This window comes from Sceloporus occidentalis, unplaced genomic scaffold (assembly GCF_023333645.1).
Source record: "Sceloporus occidentalis isolate IW3139 unplaced genomic scaffold, rSceOcc1.0.p SCAF_4, whole genome shotgun sequence".
Classification (NCBI taxonomy): Eukaryota; Metazoa; Chordata; class Lepidosauria; order Squamata; family Phrynosomatidae; genus Sceloporus; species Sceloporus occidentalis.
The window spans coordinates 118,531,922-118,554,401 of NW_028316984.1; the positions used below are offsets into that span (position 1 = coordinate 118,531,922).

Consider the following 22,480-nt stretch of genomic DNA (forward strand, 5'->3'; position numbering starts at 1 on the left):
GGAGGGTGGGGTTTTTTGGAATTTTTAATCTATCTCTTTTAATTGTACCATATTTTACTGCCATAATCTGCTCAGATTCCCTAGTAGGGTTGCCATAATTGTCCACTTTTACCAGGGACAAAATGTGGAACAAATTCAAGACCAAACTGTAGGACAACTGCAGGACAAAACTCAGCCCAAAATGTAGGACATTGAAGAAAAATGGTGGACCTTAAATGTCCTACATTTTGAGCTGAGTTTTGTCCTGCAGTTGCCCTACAGTTTGGTCTTGAATTTGTCCTACATTTTGTCCCTGGTAAAAGTGGACAATTATGGCAGCCCTACCTAAGAGGAATATAAATAAATATTATTATTATTATTCCTTCCAGGATGGGACCCATGGAGGCTTGGAAAGTAGGAAGAATTCACATTTAGTTTTAGTAAAAATAACCATCTTAGGGGTCAGTCAATTCTAAAAGCTAACAGCTGTAAGTTTACTCAACCAAAATAATACTTTAGCAATTGGAAGTAGTTATAGGAACAGCAATTGGACTATCCTTCATTAACTGATGGGCTGGAACAAAGCCGCCAGGGGTCACATAAAGCCCATGGACTGCACTTTGCCCACCACCAGTATAAACTATTTTGAAATTTATTATCTATAGCAAAAATCCTTGCTGAAAGTATTGGTAGAAGGGCAATGCTCCTGAACAAATTATGGCACATAGAAGAATTGTTCAAAGTACATTCAATGGCATGAAGGGAAAAAGCTTTTTTATTTTTATTTTTTTGCAATGAATGACTTCATTATATAGATTTTACGAGGACCATAAATAATCTACATATTTCATTTCTATAACTCATTTAATATGATATGAATGTATCAGTAATCAGCCATGTCTGATTCTTCCTTCCTTTCTCATTTTGTTAGTACCTTTCAGTATTTAATCTTACATTCCTATCATGTGTCTTAATGTTTAGATAGAACTGCTTGATATTCTGCTTCAGTTTTTATAGGATACATTTTGTAACACTTCCTGTAACCACTATAAACTGGTTTATAATTTTGTTATAATCACACTGATAAATTTCCTAACAAATATTATAATTCATGTTTATTTTATTAAGTCGTGTGCATTAACTATTTTCTTGGTTGGATCATTTTTCTTTGGTAGTTTTACATATATCTCAACAACAGTATTAATATATTATTAATATTTAGTATCTTCCAGTTTGTATCATACATTTTAGCCTCACATTTCTAACTTTTGTAAATCTTTATACACTGTCTAATTATAGGAAAGGATATAGAAAGAGATACATACATGCAGCAACTAAAACAGCATTCCTAATTTTCTGACTCATAATTTCTCAAATGTTTTGAGTATTGTTCACACTAGATGGTTTTTAGAAAAGAAGCACCTACTAAAATTCGATCTAAAATTTATCTTTATACTAGACTCACTGTCAGCGAAGGAGGCATGTCAAGTAGCCACAAGCAGTACTGATCTGTGGTTATTCAACCATTCAATCATTATAGTGTATAGGTGAAGCCTAAATGTACAAAAGCAGAAGATAAGATTATGCAATAAATGTCCCCTTCTGCCCTACTGTAGCACCTGAAGGCTCTCCAAAGGATTGGGGACCTACAGAATGTTATATTATAAAGCTACAGCACACGAGAAATTACCAAAGTCAGGAAACAAAGGGGCTGAACAGACAGGCCAGAATAGCATGGGCTAAGCCCCTGGGTTGGCATGGGAACAGGTGGGTGTTTACACACCCATCCCCACACCACCCTGGTAACCACTACTAGTGTGCATTCCTTACCTTGCCACACCATCATTCCTACTGTGAAGCCCTCCATTGCTGTGTCGATCCTCATGGATCATACCCACATGGTCATGCATCTTGTTACCACATCAAACATGGCTTCATAGTAGGAGTGACAGCACTGTAAGGTAAGGAGTGCAGGGAGCTGTTTTAAAAAGCCAGGGTTTACCACAGAGTTTCCAAGAAAACAGGGGCCAAATTGACCTGGAATATAAGATGATGATGATTATGGTGTTTATTTACATCCCACCTTCCTCCCAGTACAGGAACTCAAGGAAGCTAACAAATATAAAACAGTCCAGGTTAAAACACTATAAAACATGCAAAATACAAGTTTTTAAAATAATTAAACAATTAAAACAATTAAAAACATTACATTATTAAAATTTAAAGTTTAAAACTCTTTAAAACAAAAATAAAACAGCATCCATGTCATGCGAAAACCTGGCATGGGCTGGATCCACCATATGAATTTCCACACTTCCAGGATCAGGCCCAGTCCTGGCCCCAGGATTTTGGCCTCTGTCATCTAAACAGGACAACATGAGGCTAAGGGAACATGAACTTTTTGGTCTGTGCAACAAACCCTTAGACAAACTATAAAAACTCCCTGTGAAGAGGGAGAGCAGGGGAGGGTTGGATGGGCAGAGGAGGAGGAAAGAGGGGGAAGAAAGGACCCAGGGGAAGAGGCAGGATGGATGGAGCCTCAGCTGAGCCCAGGGAGGAAAGAGTTGCAGCTGGCGCCAGGAAGGCGGCTGGAGGAGGGGCCTCAGGAGGAAGCCGATATAGGGCCAAGGGAGAAAGAAGAGGGGAGGAGTGGGGCATGCAGAAGAGGGGCTCGAGGAGGCATCAGGGGACGGAGAGAGGGAAGCAGGGGCCCACTGCCGGAGGCGCCGAGCGCCAACCTTAACTCTCCAACAAGGAGTGGGAGGATAAGGGCCGGACCCTGTCACATGTCCGTGCCGGTCAGCCCAAGACACCAGGGAACAGAGAAGGGTGAGCCTTTTAACCCTGACGCCGGGCGTGGCGAGGGTACCGTAGGGGGATTAGAACCCACTTGGTGGGAGTGGAGGAGTTGGAGCAACCCAGGGGTGACTGCAACTCAAGCTCGAGGACCGGGGGGAGGAACAGCCACCAGCCGGGCTAGCATACCGCCCGGCCCGCTCCGGAGGACCCGGAAGAGAGTGAGCGTACGAAGAGCCCAGTGGAGGGAGAGAGAGCTGTGCGGTTAACAGCTGCCTCACACCCTAGTGAAGTAACTGGGGTGTAAAAGGGGGAACTCGTTAGAAGGTGGAGACTTTCATAGTTGTTGGAAATAAAGTTGAACATTCGTTGCCTGTTCCTCTAGACTGACTGGTGACTTATTGGGAAGGTCGGTTCTCTGCTGCCATGGATCCCCAGAGGGTATTGCCAACTATGGGACCCCGGCCCCGCCCACACTCCCTTTTCCTGATTTTCAGCAATTCTCCTCTCCAACTGCAGGGTGGAAAGATACATCTCACAGTGCTCTAGAGAGGCTTTCTAAGGTGCACAAGGTGACTGCAGTGAAGAGGAACAGGAAAATCTATTCTGCAAAATGTCTCCCATTTTCACAACACAGCTCAGAATAGAGGTGGAAGGGACTTCATGGGTGATCAAGTCCAACCCCCTGTTTAGTGAAGGACTTCCAGCTGAAGTAATCTCAACAGGTATCTGTCAGTCTCTTTTTCATGACATCCAGAGAACTGATTCCATTGATGAATTGCTCTTGCTGTCAAGAAGTTTCTTCCAATGTTCAACCAAAATGCAATTCCATGTAAAACCATTAGACTTGGTCTTATCCTCTGAGGCAATACAGAACAAATATGTATTCTCCTCTTTGTGACACCTCTTTAGACATTTAAAGGGTACAATTTCTGTTCCCCAATTTTCTTTTCACCAGGCCCAGATCCCTCAGTCTTAACATATGTTTTGTTCTCCATATCTCTTACCATCCTTGTTGCCCTTTTCTGAACCTACTTCAGCTTCTCTATATCTTTGTTAAAATAAAGTACCCAGAAGTGAATGCAATAATCCAGAAGAAGCTTGACTAGTGCAAAATATAATGGGACTATTACTTCCTTATTACTTGGAAACTATGGGTCAGTACAGACAGGCGATTTGCGCTATCCTGATGGCGAAGTAGTGCTAGATGGGACTGGGCATTTACATGCCCAGAAGTCCTAGTCCACTGGCACGAGGGTGCCATGATTATGTGAGCATGGCACGGAACTCAAACGGCACTGGCCATAAGGGGCACAGTCACAGTGTGCAAATGCGTCAATTGCACCCCTTCCAGGAAGCTGCTTTCAGCAGCTTCTTTTTGCTCCTGAGAGGGAGTGGATCGTTGCTGTGCCGTTTGGTTACTGCGGCAATGATCTGAGCCAAATAGGGGCGGCATTTCACCACCTGTCTGTCGAATCCCTATGTTTCTATTACTGCAGGCTAAAATAGCATTTGCCTTCTTTGCTGCAGAATCACACAGCTGCATCATGTTCAATTTATGATTAACAGTGATCCCAAAATCTTTTTTCACATGTATTACTGCTAAGCCAAGTATTCCCTAGAGCAGTGATACCCAAACTCTGGTCTTCCAGGTGTTTTGGATTTCAGCTTCCAGCATACCAGACCATTGGCCAAGGTGGCTGAGGCTTCTGGGAGCTGAAGTCCAAAACACCTGGAGGACGAGAGTCTGGACATTGCTGCCCTAGAGATATTGCATTGCTAGTGCTTTCTGACCAACCATGGTGGCTAGAATTTGTTAGTATGGGGAAAACCACATACTCTGGTCACCAACAGAGCTTATGTGATGGTTAATGCTTTTAGACTACAGCATCTACAAGAAGGCTTGTAGCTTAGTGGTACATCAGTTGCTTTGTATCACCATCAAAGGATCAAAGTATCTCAGATAACAGGTTTGTAAATTCTCTGTTTAAGAATCTGGATAATGTTAAAATAGATAATATAGTCCTCCTTCGATTTTCACGGGGGATCCTTTCCAGATCCCACCACCACCACCACCACCATGAAAATGGAAAGCCACGCATATTCAAGCCCTATTGGCTTGAATAGAGGCATGCCCCCATGGGGGTGCCCCATTTTAACTTCCTCTGTTCACTCCTCACAGATAATCAAGGGGTGCATATCCCAAGTCCGCGAAAATGGAGGGAGAACTGTACTTGGCTGGATGAGTCAATCATTTCACACAATTTAAAGCTAGCAGTCCCTTGAACAAAAAGGAGCAGGAGGAAGAAAATGGAGAGTAAAGAAAATAATAAAATAATTATGCCATTTTATATTAAAGACCATTTCAAAACTGATAGGATTAGACAACATCATTGGTGTGAAAAGGAGTGTGATGTCGCATACAAGACTTCCACAGGTCTTTTGATAAGTTGCCTGTCAATTTGTACCAAGTGCCAACAAAAAGAGACAAGTAAGATTTGACTGTGAGCTGTAAACCTGGCTGAAAGCTAAAGAATCTTTTAACATGCTCATTTTGACCTACAACCAGAGGAAAACATTTTTCAGTTGAAAAGATTAATCCAGAGGTGAAGAGTTCACAGTTAATGCCATGCTTTTTTTCTACAATCAGTTCCCAGCCAAGAACATCATTAAACATATTATCAATTAAACGTGCAACTAAGCAGAATGGAACATTACTATTTAGAATACAAATAGTACAGAACACCATTAATTTTGCATTACTTAATGCTAAAGTATTTTACTAAATGATAATTAGACATTTCTGTCCAAGATCTTCTTATCAAGTGATGAGCTATTGAATACATTGTTATAGCCATACTCCAGCACTTTATTTAAAGAAAAGTAAACAAAAGGAATAAATAAACTGTAAATGTTGTTTTTCCCTTTTCCACAACAACAGAGAATATTGGATAACTAATTGACCTTTCAAGACAAAGACTCTGATCCAGTCATCCAGAAACCAAGTACAACTAAGTGGTTTCAAATTAATCCACCAATTTAAGTCCTGTGTCTTCTTCTCTATCAAATGTGGATAAAAGAAGCAAAAAGCCATTTCAGCCAAGTAGCACTCTCTTCAGATACGAACCAGAAAGCAGCCTCCTTATTAGGAACTAAAGGTCAATCACACAAAAAAGTCTCTTTGACACCTACTTTTATTTTCTTCTTTTCTTTCTTTTATATTAAGGCAGAGAAAAGCTGGAATGGGAATGAAAATATGAATACTACAGAGCTAACATTCATAGGAACAGCATGCCATAGTGGTTTGAACGTTGGACTATGACTCTGGAGACCAGGATTTGATTCCCTGGGTTATCTTGGGCAAGTCACATGCTTTCAGCCTCAGGAAGAAGCAATGGCAAACCTCCTCTGAACAAATCTTGCCCAGAAAAGCCCCTTAGGGTCGCCATAAGTTGAAAACAACTTGAAGGCACACAACAAAAAACAACAACATTCTTGGATATATTAAGCTAGGCACTCAGTACTCCATCAATAACTACAAAACTGTAAAAGCCTACTGAAAGGAAATTAGATACTGGGAGGGAGTGTGTATGAAGGCTAAATCCAACATTAGCCCTCCTTTGAGTATACATCTGAAATGAATGGAAGTTATTTATTAGGTTTATATCCCACCTTTCTCCAGAAATGAGATTCAAGGTGTATATATTACAACTAACCCAACTGATTTTAATGGGTGTATTCTAGGAAGGACTAATGCTATAGCCATTAGTTTTAGCCCAAAGTCTCTAAAGCAGGAGTTCCCAACATTTTTGACTGGTAGAGCCCTTTTTAGAACCGATTTCTATGGCAGAGCCCCTAAGAGGCCTACCCTATGTCTTACAAGTTAATAGTGTTTAGGAGTAGTGCTACTTTTTTGTTTCTTATTCTTTAATTTCATTTAATTTTTACTTCTTTCATTTTCCTGAAGCAGCTGCGGAGCACCTGGGAAGTGTATGCAGTTCCATAAGAACTCCTCAGAGCACAGGTTAGGAAATGCTGCTCTAAACCATTAAGGTTAAAAGTCTTAAGAAGAGGAGGGAGTAGGCCTCCATACTTTCCTTGGCTTTCTGTAGCAAATTATATTCAAAAACATTTACAAATGAACAAAATGAAAGATAATTTTTTTTAAAAAGGAAGAATTATTCTCACAGGATGCGTAGTTGGAATGTTGTTCCTATGATACATAGGTGATGGTAATCTGCAGATAAAGTATCACATACATACACATTTTCCTGATTTACAGTCCCAGGAAGAACAGCCAAAATAACATGAATGAAAAAGTAGAAGAGTGGGGTGTATTTTAAGCCACTTCTTTCTTCTTCTCCCTGATCTCTCCCAGTATTGATTTCTGCACCTTTGGTGGGAAAATTCTGCACAATTCTGAAGAATTACATATGTAAGGCTAGCTTTGTTCATGTTTACTTTATGATCAGCATGTCTGAATACTACAGGTGTTTCATTGTGCATACTGAGATGGAAACAGACAGCTGAATAGAAACAGGGAATGAGTCCCTTAGAAGTGAAAAGAGAGAATTAAGACAAACAAACTATGTAGCAAAATAGACAGTAGTTTCAAATCAATTGGCTCAGAAGACATGGCTGCAACATCCAGCAGCTACTGCAAAGGGGAAATACATAATTAGAGGGAATGGACAGAACAAAAATCCACCTGAACTGCTGGTACTTTCAAAGGTACCTGTGGTGCAGTCTGAAACTCTTTGATCCTTGAAGGAAGGGGTGTGTATCAGAGGCAACCACACCATTTGTACACAGATCTGTAAAACAACAGCAGCAGTAGTAACTTGTGTCAAGGAGAGCAGATGCCCACTGTTCATGAAACAGAAACAGCAGTGTCTGGAAAGATTATAGCATGCATTTTCCATAGCTTGAGAAGGGAAATCTACCAAAATGCATGTTCTGAGAACAGGCAACTATCAAAAGCCGTATTTCAGAAAGCTTGTACTGTGAACTCAAGGGAAATAAAAATTTGCCACCTTTGTTTGTATGCATAAAGTTGTAGAAATCAGAAGCTTGCAATATTAAACTACACAATAAGCAGATCTATGACTAGATATTGCAACTCTGAAAATCATCAGTGCAAAGTGTAATGCAGCTATAGAGATATGCCAGTTTACTTGAAATGAAGATACTGTAGAAGGGATCTCTAACACTTTCCCCATAATTTTCCCTGGCGTAAATACTCCCCTTCCTATTGCCCAATCATTTCTGCTGCCTAACCATTTCCCATACAGGTGCAAAGTCCCTTCCCTTCCTTCCACCAATTGCCAACATTTGGCCTGGGAAATATAATACATATTTTTACCTGCAAGACAAACAGCACCTGGGAACAAAGTAAAAAGTGTTCCCTAGCATAGTCTCCCGGGCTGATTTCAGTTAAAGGAAGCTTACAAAAACACAGAAGGAAATCCATCTGCATGTAACATACAATGTGTTCCTTTTACAGCAAAAGAGAAAGGACATTACTACACATGGCTTTAAAACTGTGCTTACACCTGGAAAACAGTGACTTTGGTGATACACATTATAGTTGTTTGCTTTGTTCTGTTCTTTCTCTGTGCTGTAGAGCCTGTTAGGAGCTGAGTGGAAAGGTAAAAGCCACACTCTATTGAATGTGCATTCAGGGTGAGGACTTGGCCAAATCTAGTGTGACACCATATCGTTGTGCACATGGGCCAGCTGGGCCAACACCGCATTGGCCCTGCTGGCCAGTCCCCCTTGGTGGCGCTCACTGTCACTGCCAGTACAGTGTCACCATCCAAGCACCTCCATGTGAGAGACTGCCCATTCCTGTTGTTTCTGCTGAGGTCAGACTGGTACACCCCACCATGGGATCAACAAGTAGGGGGTTGTTCTATCCCCCCCCCCCCCAATTAATCTTATGAGCATCCCATTCTGAATTTAGCAGAAGCAACAGCATGCCAGCCAGCCATTACATGGAGCTCCTGTTCCAAAGGAAGCAGTAGTGGTGGCTCCTGAGCAGAGAAAGGGGAATGGTGTGGCTTTTGGCATGTGGACAACTGGACTGGGCCAAATCTGATATGTGCAATGAACCCAAGATCATAGGCGTAAAGTCAGGATAAGGGCAAAAATACACAGATCCTTTCTAGAAGCAGTCATACTTTGTAACAACTGCCAGCATTGGCTTCAGGGTGAGTGAAACATTTTTCACCGGTGTAGACAAGCCCTCAGTTTCAGTACTAACAATATCTTGAAACCAGGAGGCCAAGTATCTCTTTTTAGAGATACTCTTTGTTAAAATTATAAGGGAAAGGAGATTCATAATGTGCAAGTTTAGACTTAATGAACATAGTAGGTTATTACTGCACCATGATGCCATTGCTCTCAGATAACTTGTAAAATCCATGAAAACACATATCTCAAAAACAATCTATAAGAAATATAATTTCTTTTTCAATCCTTTTAAAGCAAGTGGAACAAATCTGAAATTATCACACCTTGATTTATACCCTGGCTTTAGTTGCCTCTATAACACTTATAGAAATCTGAAATTATCACACCTTGGTTTATACCCTGGCTTTAGTTGCCTCTATAACGCTTATAGAAATGTTTATTTTTTGTTTACAAAGACATTGATTATGCCTGTGTGAAATTCTATGATATAAGCCAACATACAGCAGTTATTAAGATAACATTGTCATAAAATTAATCCCTAAAAAAATGGTCATAAAGGGAGTACTATGTTTTTTGTTCCATGTGGAAAGGAAATTTCTAAGCATATTTATATGAGGACCTATAGCACCTGGTGAAATGGCATCTAATCCTACTTTTAACAATAGCATGGCAGGAGAGATAATAGAAAATTTATGTGTGATGCCCAATGCCCCATGTATTTCAGTCTGCTCTCTGCCTCCCTCCCTGCATCTGTCTGCTGTGAAAGTGAACAGTCTTCCTGAATGCACTACAACCATGCATATGAGAAAATGATACATAATGATTCATGTGCATTTACTGGAAAATAGTGGTGAAATAGCACAAGGAGTCATCAGAGGTAGAACATGGAAGAAACTAATTACAAATAATAAGTTACTTGTCAGGATGTGTGTGTGTGTGTGTGTGTGTGTGTGTGTGTGAATAATTAAAATAACAAGAAATAACGTCGCCTTTCTACCATAACTGTAATTGATTTAGTTACTTGTAGATTTAAAGGGGCATTGCCTTACACATTAAGGTGTTTTATATCATTACAATGCCCTTCTAAAAATATAACTCAATAAAACTATTCTAGTTACCCCTGAATAAGAGTTACTTCTAAAAACTGTTATGTATAGGAACAACCAATTATAGTTCCCAGGAACTATAAGCATTACTATTTACTTTTAAAAAGGTAATTTTCTAAGCCTTGGCCTGAGAACATAGCAATCTGATTCAGACCGTGCCTCCTGTTCACATTTCTTTTTAAAAACAACAGGTTCTATGTAGCAAAGTGGTCCTGAAGGATAACTTGGTCAATGGTATTGAAAGCTGCAGAGAATCATAGAATCACAGTTGGAAGATACCACAAAGGCCATCCAGTCCAACCCCCTGCCATGCAGGAACTCACAATCACAGCACTCCAGACAGGTGGCCATCCAGACTCTATTTAAAACCCTTCAAAGAAGCAGACTCCACCACAGGACACCAAGGGAGCACGTTCCACTGTCGAACAGCTCTTACTGCCAGAAAGTTCTTCCTAATGTTGAGGTGGAATCTCTTTTCCTGTAGTTGGAATCCATTACTCTGAGCCCTATTCACCAGAGCATCAGAAAACAGAGATGTCCACCAGAACCAACAGGGACACTTTCCCACACCCAGTTCCCAGCTTAAGTCATCCACCAAGGTGACCAAAGTTATTTCTTTCCCATGGTGAGGTCTGAAAACCAGGCTGCAAAGGGTCTAGGTCAGGGGTAGGCAACCTTTCTGAGCCGGGGGCCGGGTTGCTGTCCCTCAGACAACTGGGGGGGGGGGCCGAAGGCAAAAAATAAATAATTAAATATTTTTTAAAAAAAATTAAATAAATAAACCAGGACAAATGTAGGACAAAATTTTCGAATGGAGGACACTTTTATAAAAATGGAGGACATGCGAAAAAAATTGTTGATTTTTTAAAAAATGTTAATATAAATGCATGTTTCTGAGGCTTCTATAGACAATTGCCCCCCCTTGCCCCCTTGCGAGAGAGGCCAAAGGCCCCAGCGCCAATCGCCAGCAGGACCGGGCTGGGGCCGGTCCCAAGGCCTCGCCGGACCGGATTCGGCCCACGGGCTGTAGGTTGCCTACCCCTGGTCTAGGTAATCCATCTCCTCTAATTCCCCTCACCAGAGCTGGGAAGCTACCACATACTCTAGTACCTTGCCCAAAATTTGAATGTTGGAAACTGTCTGATAGTTAGTTTTTTGTGGGTTTTTCAGGCTATGTGGCCATGTTCTAGAAGAGTTTCTTCCTGAGGTTTTGCCTGCATCTGTAGCGAACATCAGGAGGTAACTCTTCTAGAACATGGCCACATAGCCTGAAAAGCCCACAAAAAACTATGGATGCCGGCCATAAAAGCCTTCGACTTCATGTCTGATAGTTTTTTGTGGGGGTTTTGGGCTATGTGACCAGGTTCTGGAAGAGTTTATACCTGATGTTTCTCCAACATCTGTGGCTGGCATCTTTAGAGAAGGCTGGCATGGGAATGAGTAGTGTGTGTGTGCGCGTGTGTGTGCGTGTTGAGAGGAAATGATTTACATGTTAATCTGTGTATTGTTCTGTTGCTGAATGGCAAGACCTCAAGGTGTCCATTTAATTAATGATCCATTGTCGGCTGAAAAATCCCCCTCACCCTGAGTGGTTTTCATTTGCATGAAAAGGTTCATTCAACTTTAGTGTTTTTCAGGACTGGTAGTTTACTTTAAGGGTTTCTTCTTTCCTGTTGAAGTTGTCCAGGTGTTTGTGGATTTCAATCGCTTCCCTGTACATTCTGACCTGATAGTTGTTAGCATGGTCCAGAATTTCAGAGTTTTCAAATAGCATTTTATGCCTCGGATGGTTTATAACATTTTCTGCTACTGCTGATTTTTCTGGCTGACCCAATCTGCAGTGTCTCTCAGGTTCCTTGATTCATGTTTGGACATCCCTATGCAGACTTGTTCGCAGCTGCCTGCTATGCGGTAAACTCCTGCGGCCATAAGAGGGTCTCTCTGTCCTTCACTGAGTGCAGCATTTGCTGGATTTTATTGGTCAGTTTGTAGATTGTCTGGAGATGATGTTTCCTCATTAGTTTCCCTACTCTATCTGTGACCCCTTTCATGTACAGTGGGACCTTCTTTTACACGGATTTGCCAAGTGCGGATTTGAAAATCCACAGATGGCAAACTCATATTGTCCCCAATGACAGCGCACATGCCCGTGCGCCGCCATTGGGGACAAAATTCCCTCTCCTCCCCATCTCTCCTCCCCTCCTCTTTCCCTCCCCTCCTTCCTTCCCTCCCTGCTTACCTTCTTGGTTGCCGCTGCCACCACGGAACCTCCTCATCACCACCGCCACCACCTAGGCCTTCTCATTGCAGCTGCCACGGGAAAGGCCGGGTGGTGGCGTTGGAGGCCAAGAGGCCTCCAGGCCACCACCCAGCTCTACCGTGGCAGTGGCAGAGGCGGTGGTGGTGAGGAGGACTAGGCTTGGCCTCCAGCATGGCCTCCCGACCTCCTCGCAGTCATGGCTTCCGCACCACCGCCACCACAGAAGGGATGGGTGGTGGCCTAGAGGCATCTTGGCCTCTAACACCACCACCTGGCCTTTCCATGATGGTGGCGGTGGCAAGGAGGTCGAGGTGGGGAGGAGGCTGTGAGGCTGTGAGGCTGTGCTCAAGCCCACCACAGAAGGGCCAGGTGGCCGGCTTGGAGGCCTCTTGGCCTCCAACACCACCACCTGGCCTTTCCGGCAGCAGTGGCGATGAAGAGGCTGAGGCGGCGGCGGCAGTGACGAGCAGGTAAGCAGGGAGGGAGGGAGGGAGGGAGGAAGGAAGGATGGAGGGAAAGAGGAGGGGAGGAGAGGGGATTTTGTCCCCAATGGTGGTGCGCGTGCACCCGCACCATCATTGGGGACAATGGGACTTGAGCACACACGGATTTTGGTATGTGTGTGGGGGGGTCCAGAACAGATCTCCCGTGTATACCAAGGGCCCACTGTATGGTAAAAATGCCTTCCCTTTGGGTGGTTGTTTGTCTTCACTATTATGGGTTTTTTTCTGAGTCTAGCAACCCTTCTGATGTCTGAGCTGGAGTAACCATTAACATGCAGTCCAGGTGATTTATTTCACCTTCCAGGAAGTGGGGTTCACAAATCCCTTTGGGCTGGCAAAACGTCAGGAATAAACTCTTCCAGAAGACAGCCATATAGCATGAAAACCCCACAAAATAGTATGGATTCCAGCTGTGAAAGCCTTTGACTTCACAACATGGTTGAATCCAGGGAGGGCTTTTTCAACAATTGTCTTATAACTACCTCCTTTCCGTATGTTGAAACACTGCATTGTTTTATCAAGACATTGACCACTCCCTCTACTTACTCAGCCAGCCTCCCTCTGGCTTTTTTAATACTCTAGAAAAGGCAGGGATCTAATACACATGCAGTGGTGCTTACCTCTACCAGAATCCTACTAAAATCTCATGGCTGTAGAAATTGAAAAGTGCCCATTTTCACTGAACAGAGACCAAATTTACATCCAATTGATCTATAGCATCCTATTCAATTTGGCCTCCATAGGATTTTCCTAGTAATTTGACCGGAATCATCCCTATGACCATTTCCACCCCCCCACACACACACACACACACAACTAAATAAATAATTTTCTGAAGAAAATATATTTTTAAAAGTCTCTTCTCCCCCCCCCCCCCACTGGTTTAGTATTTAGTTACAATTTCAGCTAATCTGTATAGTTAAAATTATAACACTCTCTTTCCATCCAAGATGATATTTTCCAGCCAATTTGACTTTGAACCAAAATGCTGCTGTGGGAAAAACACATTAAACAAGTTGCCATCAGGTTAAAGAAACTCCAGGGAAAGAGGTTTTCAAAATGTTGCTCTAGCCTTACTTTGCATGCTCAAGGGAAGATGCTTGCATTAAATTAAAAAAGTGGGAGTAGATGGAGAGAAGAAATACATAGAATAGATGATATTCTGAACTTTTGCTGCCAAAAAGCCTTATTATCTTCCATTGATTTGTAAGGGGCATCTATAGAGCAATTTGAGGCTCACAATCTCTGCAGTACAAAGAGCTTTCTTAATATACTCTCCTCTGCCAGGGTCCTATCATATGAAGGACTAATATTCCCTCATAAGGGTCGATGAAAGCAATAGGCCAGCAATACTGTAACTTCTATGATTGTAGTAATCTGATCATCAAGACTAGCACAATATTACCCACTCAGTTCATAATATGTATAAGGAAACAATATATCTTCAGAGTAGCCAAGCAGAACAAATACCCACAAACGTCTCTCTACTAATTGTACTCTAGTCTTCTTTCCCTGCTGTATATTTTAACAGTTTGTTAAGTATGTTGCTTCTTCTCCATCTCAGATGCCAATAGAGGAATCAGAGCTCAAGATTAACTGTGAAGGCAGCATTTTTTAAAAAAAGTAAAATACCCATGCTGCTGTGCTAATAGCCACTAGTGCCATAAATAGAGAGAGAAAATTATGCAAGACAAAATGAATTCCTTTTATGTCAGTTTATCACCTTAATGTGTGTACAAGGCACCATGCTTTATAGAGAAAGTGCTAAAGAACACGTATAAGAACACATATTATAATGTGTGTACCATTAGAAGGCACCATGCTTTATAGAGATAGTGCTAAAGAACACATATAAGATATTCAACTGGGACCTTTTAAACCTTTTTTTCAAGTGCAACAGAAGAAAAAGTAGACCCCATATTTCCCTATCATATACACATTGATAAGACATGGACAGGTCTGTTATCAGACAGCCTGTTTGTGCCTCATAAAGGATGTAAAAGGTCACCACCTCAAGATTTAAACAAGAAGAACAGAGCAAGCACGTGCCCCTCCCCATGGAGAAAGATACTATCATAGCAGAAGGGAGGAGTCAGCCATACTCAAATCTGTCAGACAGATCAGGCTGAAGAATCCTGGATACTTCCAAGTAGATGAGCTGCTTTACTAGATATAAAAGTCAACAAAGGCTTTATATCCTTTTGGGGATAAACCTTTCTCTTGGGCTCCACCCCATTTTGCCACCCTGTAAGAGCAGAGTGTCTGGAAGTACCAGCCCTCTGGTCCAGAACTTAATAACATTCACATTTTGTGCACTGCCTTGTCTGGAAATGGATAGTTTTTCTGCACATCATGTAAGGAGGGCCAGTTCTTTCACACAATATTGTCCCTCAAGACACCATGGCCATGTGAGGACTTGAGAGCAAGTCCCTCACCTACCGAAAAACTCCAGCACTACTATGGCTTGTATCAGTGTACTCCCCAAGGGGCTATGAAAACAACATTCACTCATATTTCTTTCCCATGAACTTCCAGAGAATGGCTGGAACAATCAATAGCGAGAAAGAATGTAGTTCTTGGACCTCAACAGTGCACCAAGAACAGCATGTTAAGGTTTAAAACTACTGTTCTTTGAGGTCTCCTCCCTTCTTTATTCATTCTTCTTTTTGTCCAAAATGGAAAGCAAGAAACACTTGGCAAGTTATGTGATTAATGCAAGCTTTTGAATGTGTCACAGCTCTAAAGCATTTAGAGCTACTTAGGAAACTTGATTGTTGCTTTTAATTTGCAAGGTAAGATATTCAGAAATTCTCTGTTTTACCAGTCACAATGAAAGAAAAATTCCCTCTGGAAAATTTTACTTTCCTGGGCACTTCAGCCAAACCAAAGTCACAAACATGATGAAGTCATTCTAACTGTGTTCAACTTGTGTAAACATAATATACTGTCACCCAGGAAAGCTCTTAGTACAATCAACAGGCATTTCCATCTTTTCCTCAACATACATTTTCAATAAAAAGAAAGATAGAAAAAGCAGCGGGAAAACATGGTAGAGACACACATCCATACGATAAAACTTCACTAGGAAGAATATGAGGGCTTTTCATCCTCTTACCAACAACACAACCCAAAGAGCCATTTAAAGTACTTAGCAGTATTACAGTGAAGTTAAAAATAAATAAAATTGTTAAACTGAGTATAAAACCAAGTTTTATATCTCAGAGTTAGGGGACGTGATTCATAGTAAACCTATGCATGCCCTAATACAACCACGCACGCGCACACACACACACACACACACACTTTCTGAATGACAGGTATCTAGCTTTTTTTAAAAAGCCAGTTGGACAATCAGGCTAAAATTGATGATTAAATCCATTAATATGAAACCCAACAGGGTTGGATTATAAACACAGAAATGCTTTTCAGTGAATATTCATATGAGCCCCTGAGACAGGTTTTCCACCATGTTGCTATTGAGAAAGCACCAGTTTTTGTATACCCTCACATTTCCTGAGATGTCAATTACAGTCATAAATATCAATGATACAATTGTCAACAGTTATCATTTTGGTGTCTGTTCACAAATATCATTAAATACCAGCATATCATGCTTGTTGTCAGCCTAGGCACCAGCATTACTGAAATCTATATTACATACACAATCAAAGCCAAAAGCATAACATTTTATTTTATCATGCCAAGAAATAAGGTAGTCACTTGGGAATTGCACAAATGAAATTTCCATCTGTCTAGGTCATCTGAACTTTCTACAACTAAAATCAAATGAAGATATTCTCATTTGTGTTAATAGATTATGGTCCAGTCACATTGTGGAAAACATTATTTACCTTCACAATAGGCAGAATCTCCTTGGACAGAGACATAACCACTTTTGCATTCACAAGTTGCTCGTGTATTCCAATTTCTGCACTCTGAATTTTCACCACATGTGTGTCCTTGTGCACAAAAATTGTGACCTGAAATGTGAAGTACATTGCATTGATATAAAATCAATAAGAAACTGTACAGACCAAGAAATCCTAAATTTGTAGTTATATCATTTTATACTTCTACATTTTTTTCCTGAAAGAGCTATTTACCCAACTCATTAACACAGTATTATTTATTTATTTCATTTATATCCTGCCTTTCTCCCCAGAAGGACCCAAGGCAGCTCACAGGTAAAATCTTTAAAACTGTTATAAAATTCAAACAATTCAAACATCTATACAGTGGAGCCTCGGGTTACGAAAATAATTCGTTCCGCGGCCGCTTTCGTAACCCGAACGGCTTTCGCAAGCCGAATCCCCATAGCCGCTAATGGGGAAAAGCCGCGATTTGGTGTAAAATCGCGGCAAAAAGCACCAAAAGTTTTTTCGGGACCCGAAAAAACGTTCGTAACCCGGAACAATTATTTCCAATTGGATTTTTTCGGGTCCCGAAAAATTCGTAACCCGGGTATTTCGTATCCCGAGGTTCCACTGTATATAAAATCACATAAAATATATACAATATAAAATATAATATAAAATCACATAAAATATACACAAGTTAAAAATAGACTAAAACCCCATCTGCTCTTTTATGTATGGTCCTATATTATCTATGGGGCTGTGCAGACAGCCCTAAAGGAGCACCCTCCAGTCGCCCCTTTTACAGCCAGATTAGGTCCGTGGCAACCACATGGATTTGGCCTTTCCAGGGCATAAAAAGGAGCCGCAAAATGTGGCTCCTTTTTGTGCCATGAAAGGGCATGATAGCTGCAGCACCACGGTTTTGCAGCATTCCTTTGGCACTGCGTCATGCAGATGCAGCATGAGAAGAGTGGCATGACACCGCGAACCATGCAGTGTGGTGCGCATCATGCCACCCTGAGGGCAGAGCTGGAGCATGCATCATATGGACACTATGCCCCAACTCTGCCCCCAGCCAGGCCTTTAAGGCCCGTCTGCACAGGGCCTTTGTTTCCACTAATACAATGTTTTCTCAGTTCTACTGTTTGCTCAAGTAGTAATTATACCTTTTGAAAGAACAGGGTCATAACATACCACAGCACTTTAGATGATTATTATTTATTCATTCCAACATACAATTATTATTTATTCAGTTTTGAGGTTTCCATTCACAAGAATCAACCCAACACACATAAGAACTCCAATAAACATACAGTTAGTCCTCCATATCTATGGATTGTGTATCCACAGATTCAACTATCCATGGCTTGAAAGTATTTCTCCCCCTCTTTCAGACACAATCACACACACAACCAAAAAACAAAACCCACCCCTTTGATGTTGCCATTTTATACAGTGAACCCTTGTTATATGCTGGGGTTTGGTTCCAAGATCCCCCATGGATATCAAAATCCATGGATGCTCAAGTCCCATTAAATATAATGACATAGCAAAATGGTGTCCGTTATAAAAAATGGAAAGTCAAGGTTTGATATTTGAAATTTATACTTTTTTTGAACATTTTCAAACCGTGAATGCTTGAATCCATGTATAAAAAATCTGTGTATAAGAAGGGCCGACTGTATAAGGGATACTTACTACACTATTGTATATAATGTGACTTGAGGATACACAGATTGGGATCTGTGTCTAGATTGTATAAGGGACACTTACTGCCTCACTGTATATAATGAGACTTGAGCATCCACAGATTTTGATATCCATCAGGAATCCTGGAACAAAACCTCAGTGGATACCAAGACTCCACTGTATTTAAAAAACTGGAATATAGTCTAGATATGACATAAAATCAGACAGTAGTTTCAAAACTAAATTTATGCCACTCTTGCCACTTGCCAAAGGAGGTAAATTTTTGCTTTCTTCCTAACTGTGCCCAAAGGCAAAATACACCATGCCTTGCATGGAAAGAAGGTCAATGTTGTGGTGCTATTCTTTCCTTTGTACTTGCTAGCCAAAGAAATTGATTGACATAGGCTTCCCTCACAGATCTATGAGGATCAGAAGCTTACAGGAGGCATTCCCTCAGGTAAGCAAACCTGAAAACATTCACAGCTTTAAAAGAAAAGCCTAACTAAGAACCTTTATAATGTAATGCTACATCTACTGAAAAGTCAGTCTCATGTAGTTCAATAACACTTTCTCAAAGGTAAGTGTGTGGACTTAATTTGAAATGAATAGGTAAGCAATGTAGGTCTCTCAAGAATTGTCCCCTGACAACAATCAAACTGTTGGTTTCTGTCTCAGTGGCAATTTCTGAGCCACATCTGGTGACATATATTCAGAGCAATAAAACAGCTTCCATCTTCTACTCTTCAACTTCCATCTCCTGTTTCCAGCATCCATACCCTCTGTGGCAGAAAAAGCAATTTCCCTTACCATTAGGTAGAGTAAAGTCTCAGCCAGTGATTTTTGAGGGTTTTGAAAGTGTAGCAAATGGTTGTTCACTTTGTTATTGTGTTTTAACTGCCAGGCTGAGAAGAAGTGTGGGATTTTATACCTTATATATCACAGTCATTGGCTTTGGGTATGATACACCTTGATTAGAATGACAGAATGGGGGTGGGATGGTCATTTATTATTCTAACAGAGGCAGAAAAATATCTGCAACTACATTTACTTTTCCTTATGTAATGCTCTTCCTGGGCAGAAAAATTCTGGCTGCATCCAAACTGAATAAATAATCCAGTTTGAAACCACATTAACTGCCATGGCTCAGTGCTATGGAATTCTGAGCACTATTGTTTGTTGTGGCAACAGAGCTTCCTGAAAGAGGCTGAATGTCTCACAAAATTACAATTCCCAGAATTCCATAGCACTGAGCCATGGCAGTTAGTGATATCAAACTGGATTAGTTCTGCAGTGTGGATACAGCCTTAGAGTGCATTTACTTTTCGTTATGTAATGGTCTACCTCAGGCACAAAAATATCTGAGACAGCCTTTACTTTTGTAAATTTCTCTCAAACTGTACAGACTATTTCTCTTCCAAAAATGGAAGCCCATGCTTCTATTCCTTTCTTCATCCCTTTTTAAAATGTGAGCAGCAAATAATCTATGCATGTTTGGTAAACTGAGGTAATTGTTTGCCTGAACTTAGCCTACAAAGTTACTAACTGACCTTACAATCATATGCCAACAGCCGCTTTTTTGCTGTCATATCTGCTTCCCATTTCCTCTAAGCAAACCTCAAAAAGAAATACTGATAGATGCATGCAGGTTTCTCAAATAACATATTAATGGCAATAGCTTATCAAAATCTTATTTAGATAACAGGGAGAAGAAAGGGACTCGGCATCAAAACAAAATGCACTAAGAAATAAAAGTTATTCAGGGCCATGTGTTCCACTTTTAGTCACCTGCAAGTCATTTTGAAAATAACACCCCCAAATCATTTTAAAACCATCTGTGACAGATATTACAGACAGTTTTAAAATGATTTTGGGTGTTTGGAAATCTTTCATCCTTTTTCTTTATGGAAAGGATATCTTTCATCCTTCTCCTTTATGTAAAGTCGGAAACTCTTTCCCTACCACCTGCTTTAATTTCGTGAAACAAGTATGATGGTAGGCTGTTAGGCATATGGTGTTGTTAACTGTGTCAGGTCAACTTCAACTTATGGCATCCCTATGAATGAGAGATTCCCACAAATCACCCAATGACCAACAACTCTACTCAGATCTAGCAGGGTCAGAGTTGTGACTTTCTTGATTGACTCTGCGGTATGGAACACTGTCTTTCTCTTTTTTTCCTACTGCCTTCTAACTTAGGCATTATTTTCTAGTGAGTCATATTTTCTCACGATATGTCCATTGTATGGCAGTCTCAGTTTAGTCATCTTTCTTCTATGGAGAGTTCAGGCTTGATTTGCTCTAGAATCCATTGATTTATCTTTTTAGCAGTCAACAGTATCTATAAAATTCTTCTCCAGCCCCACATTTCAAATGAGTTGATTTTCCTCTATCAGCTTTCTTTGCTGTCCAACTTTCACAATAATACATAGAAATGAGAAATACAATGACACAGACAATCCTAACTTCAGTTGTTGTGGTGGTGGTGTGCCTTTAAGGTTGACTTATGGCAACCCTAAAGTGAACCTATCATGGGGCTTTCTTGGTAAGCTTCTTCAGAGGGAGTTTGCAATTGCCATCTTTTGAGGCTGAGAGTGTGTGACTTGCTTGAGGTCACCCAGTAGGTTTACATGACTAAAGTGGGATTCAAGCCCTGGTCTTCTAAGTCATAGCCTTACACTCAAACCACTACCTGTACAAGCCCACCAAAGTATGAAGATCATTGGGAGAGGCCCTTTTCTCTATTCCACCACCCTCTCAGGCACATTTGGTGGGAACAAGAGAGGGGGCTTTCTCAGTGACAGCTCCCAAGCTTTGGAACTCCCTCCCTAGAGAGGCCAGGATGGCTTCATCCCTGCTGCCCTTCCAATGTCAGGTAAAGACGTTTTTGTGTAGTCAGGCCTTTTAAGCTGATAAAGACTGGGGTTTTAATGTTGTGCTATATAAATTTTAATGGTTTGCATTTTTAACAATTTATATATTAACTTACAACTTTATTAACTCTTAAAATTGGGTAATTGTTTTTTAAAATTTTATATTTATATATTTTAATAGTGTTGTACTGTTCTTAAATTGTATTTGGAGAAAGGTTGGATATAAGATGATGATGATGATGATGATGATGATGATGATGATGATGATGATGATGATACAGCATGCTTGATCTTCTAGCTTTAGTATTCAATGATATATCATGAGGATCTCTGGTTCCCTCAGGTCCTTCCAAGTCCTAGCCTTCTTCTGACTTCTTGCTGCAGTCTGATTAATGACCATTGCAAGGTATGGAAAGTCTTGAGCTATTTCAATGTTTTTACTATCTACTTTAATGTTTTGTAAATCATCTGTAGTCATTATTTTGTTTTCTTAATGTTCAACTGTAAACCTGCCTTTGCACTTTCTTCCTTGACTTTCTTCGGTAATCATCCCAACAGCTCTTTTCTGCTAGTAGTATGCTGTCATCACCATATTTTAAATTGTTGATGTTCCTTCCTCCAATTTTCACGCCCCCTTCCTCTGAGTCTAATCCTGCTTTATGTATGGTATATTCAGCATACAGCTTAAACAGACAGGGTGATAAAATGTAGCCTTGCCTGACCTCCTTGCCTGACCATTCTATTTCATGACACTAGCCTCCTGTCCTAAGTACAGGTAATTTATCAAAACAATCAACCTATAGTTTTTCATGATCTACACAATCAAAAGCTTTGGTATAATCTATAAAGCAGAGGCTGCTTTTTTTCCTAAATTCTTTGGTGTGCACCATTATCCAATCTATGTTTACAATATGACGCCTAGTGCATCTTCCTTTCCCGGACATCTAGCATTTCTCACTCTGCATGTGGTAAAAACCTTTGTTGTAGAATCTGGGCATCACTTTGCATGGGAAATTAATACAATGGTTCTGTGGTTACTTTGTGTCCCCTTTCTTGGGGATTGGAATGTATATTGACCATTTCCAATCTGTGGATCACTCTTTTAGTTTCCATATTTGTCAATAGATTTTAGTTAGAACTATTTCAGATTCTGTCTCCCTAGCTTGAAACAGTTCTGTTGGTGCAACATTTGTTCCTAGTGATAGATTTAACTCTGGTCTCCTGAGTG

The 22,480-nt window shown here is 40.8% G+C and overlaps 1 protein-coding gene across 5 annotated transcripts in view; it reads right to left on the reverse strand.

Moving 5' to 3' along the window:
- The window catches only part of NELL1 (neural EGFL like 1), a 630,714-nt gene that overhangs the window by 381,057 nt on the left and 227,177 nt on the right, over positions 1 to 22,480 (reverse strand). For all 5 annotated transcript variants that reach the window (XM_089521361.1, XM_089521359.1, XM_089521360.1 and 2 more), the window contains exon 12: positions 16,688 to 16,816. In XM_089521361.1, coding sequence (XP_089377487.1) covers positions 16,688 to 16,816 — 129 coding nt within the window. The remainder of the gene's footprint in view (positions 1 to 16,687; positions 16,817 to 22,480) is intronic.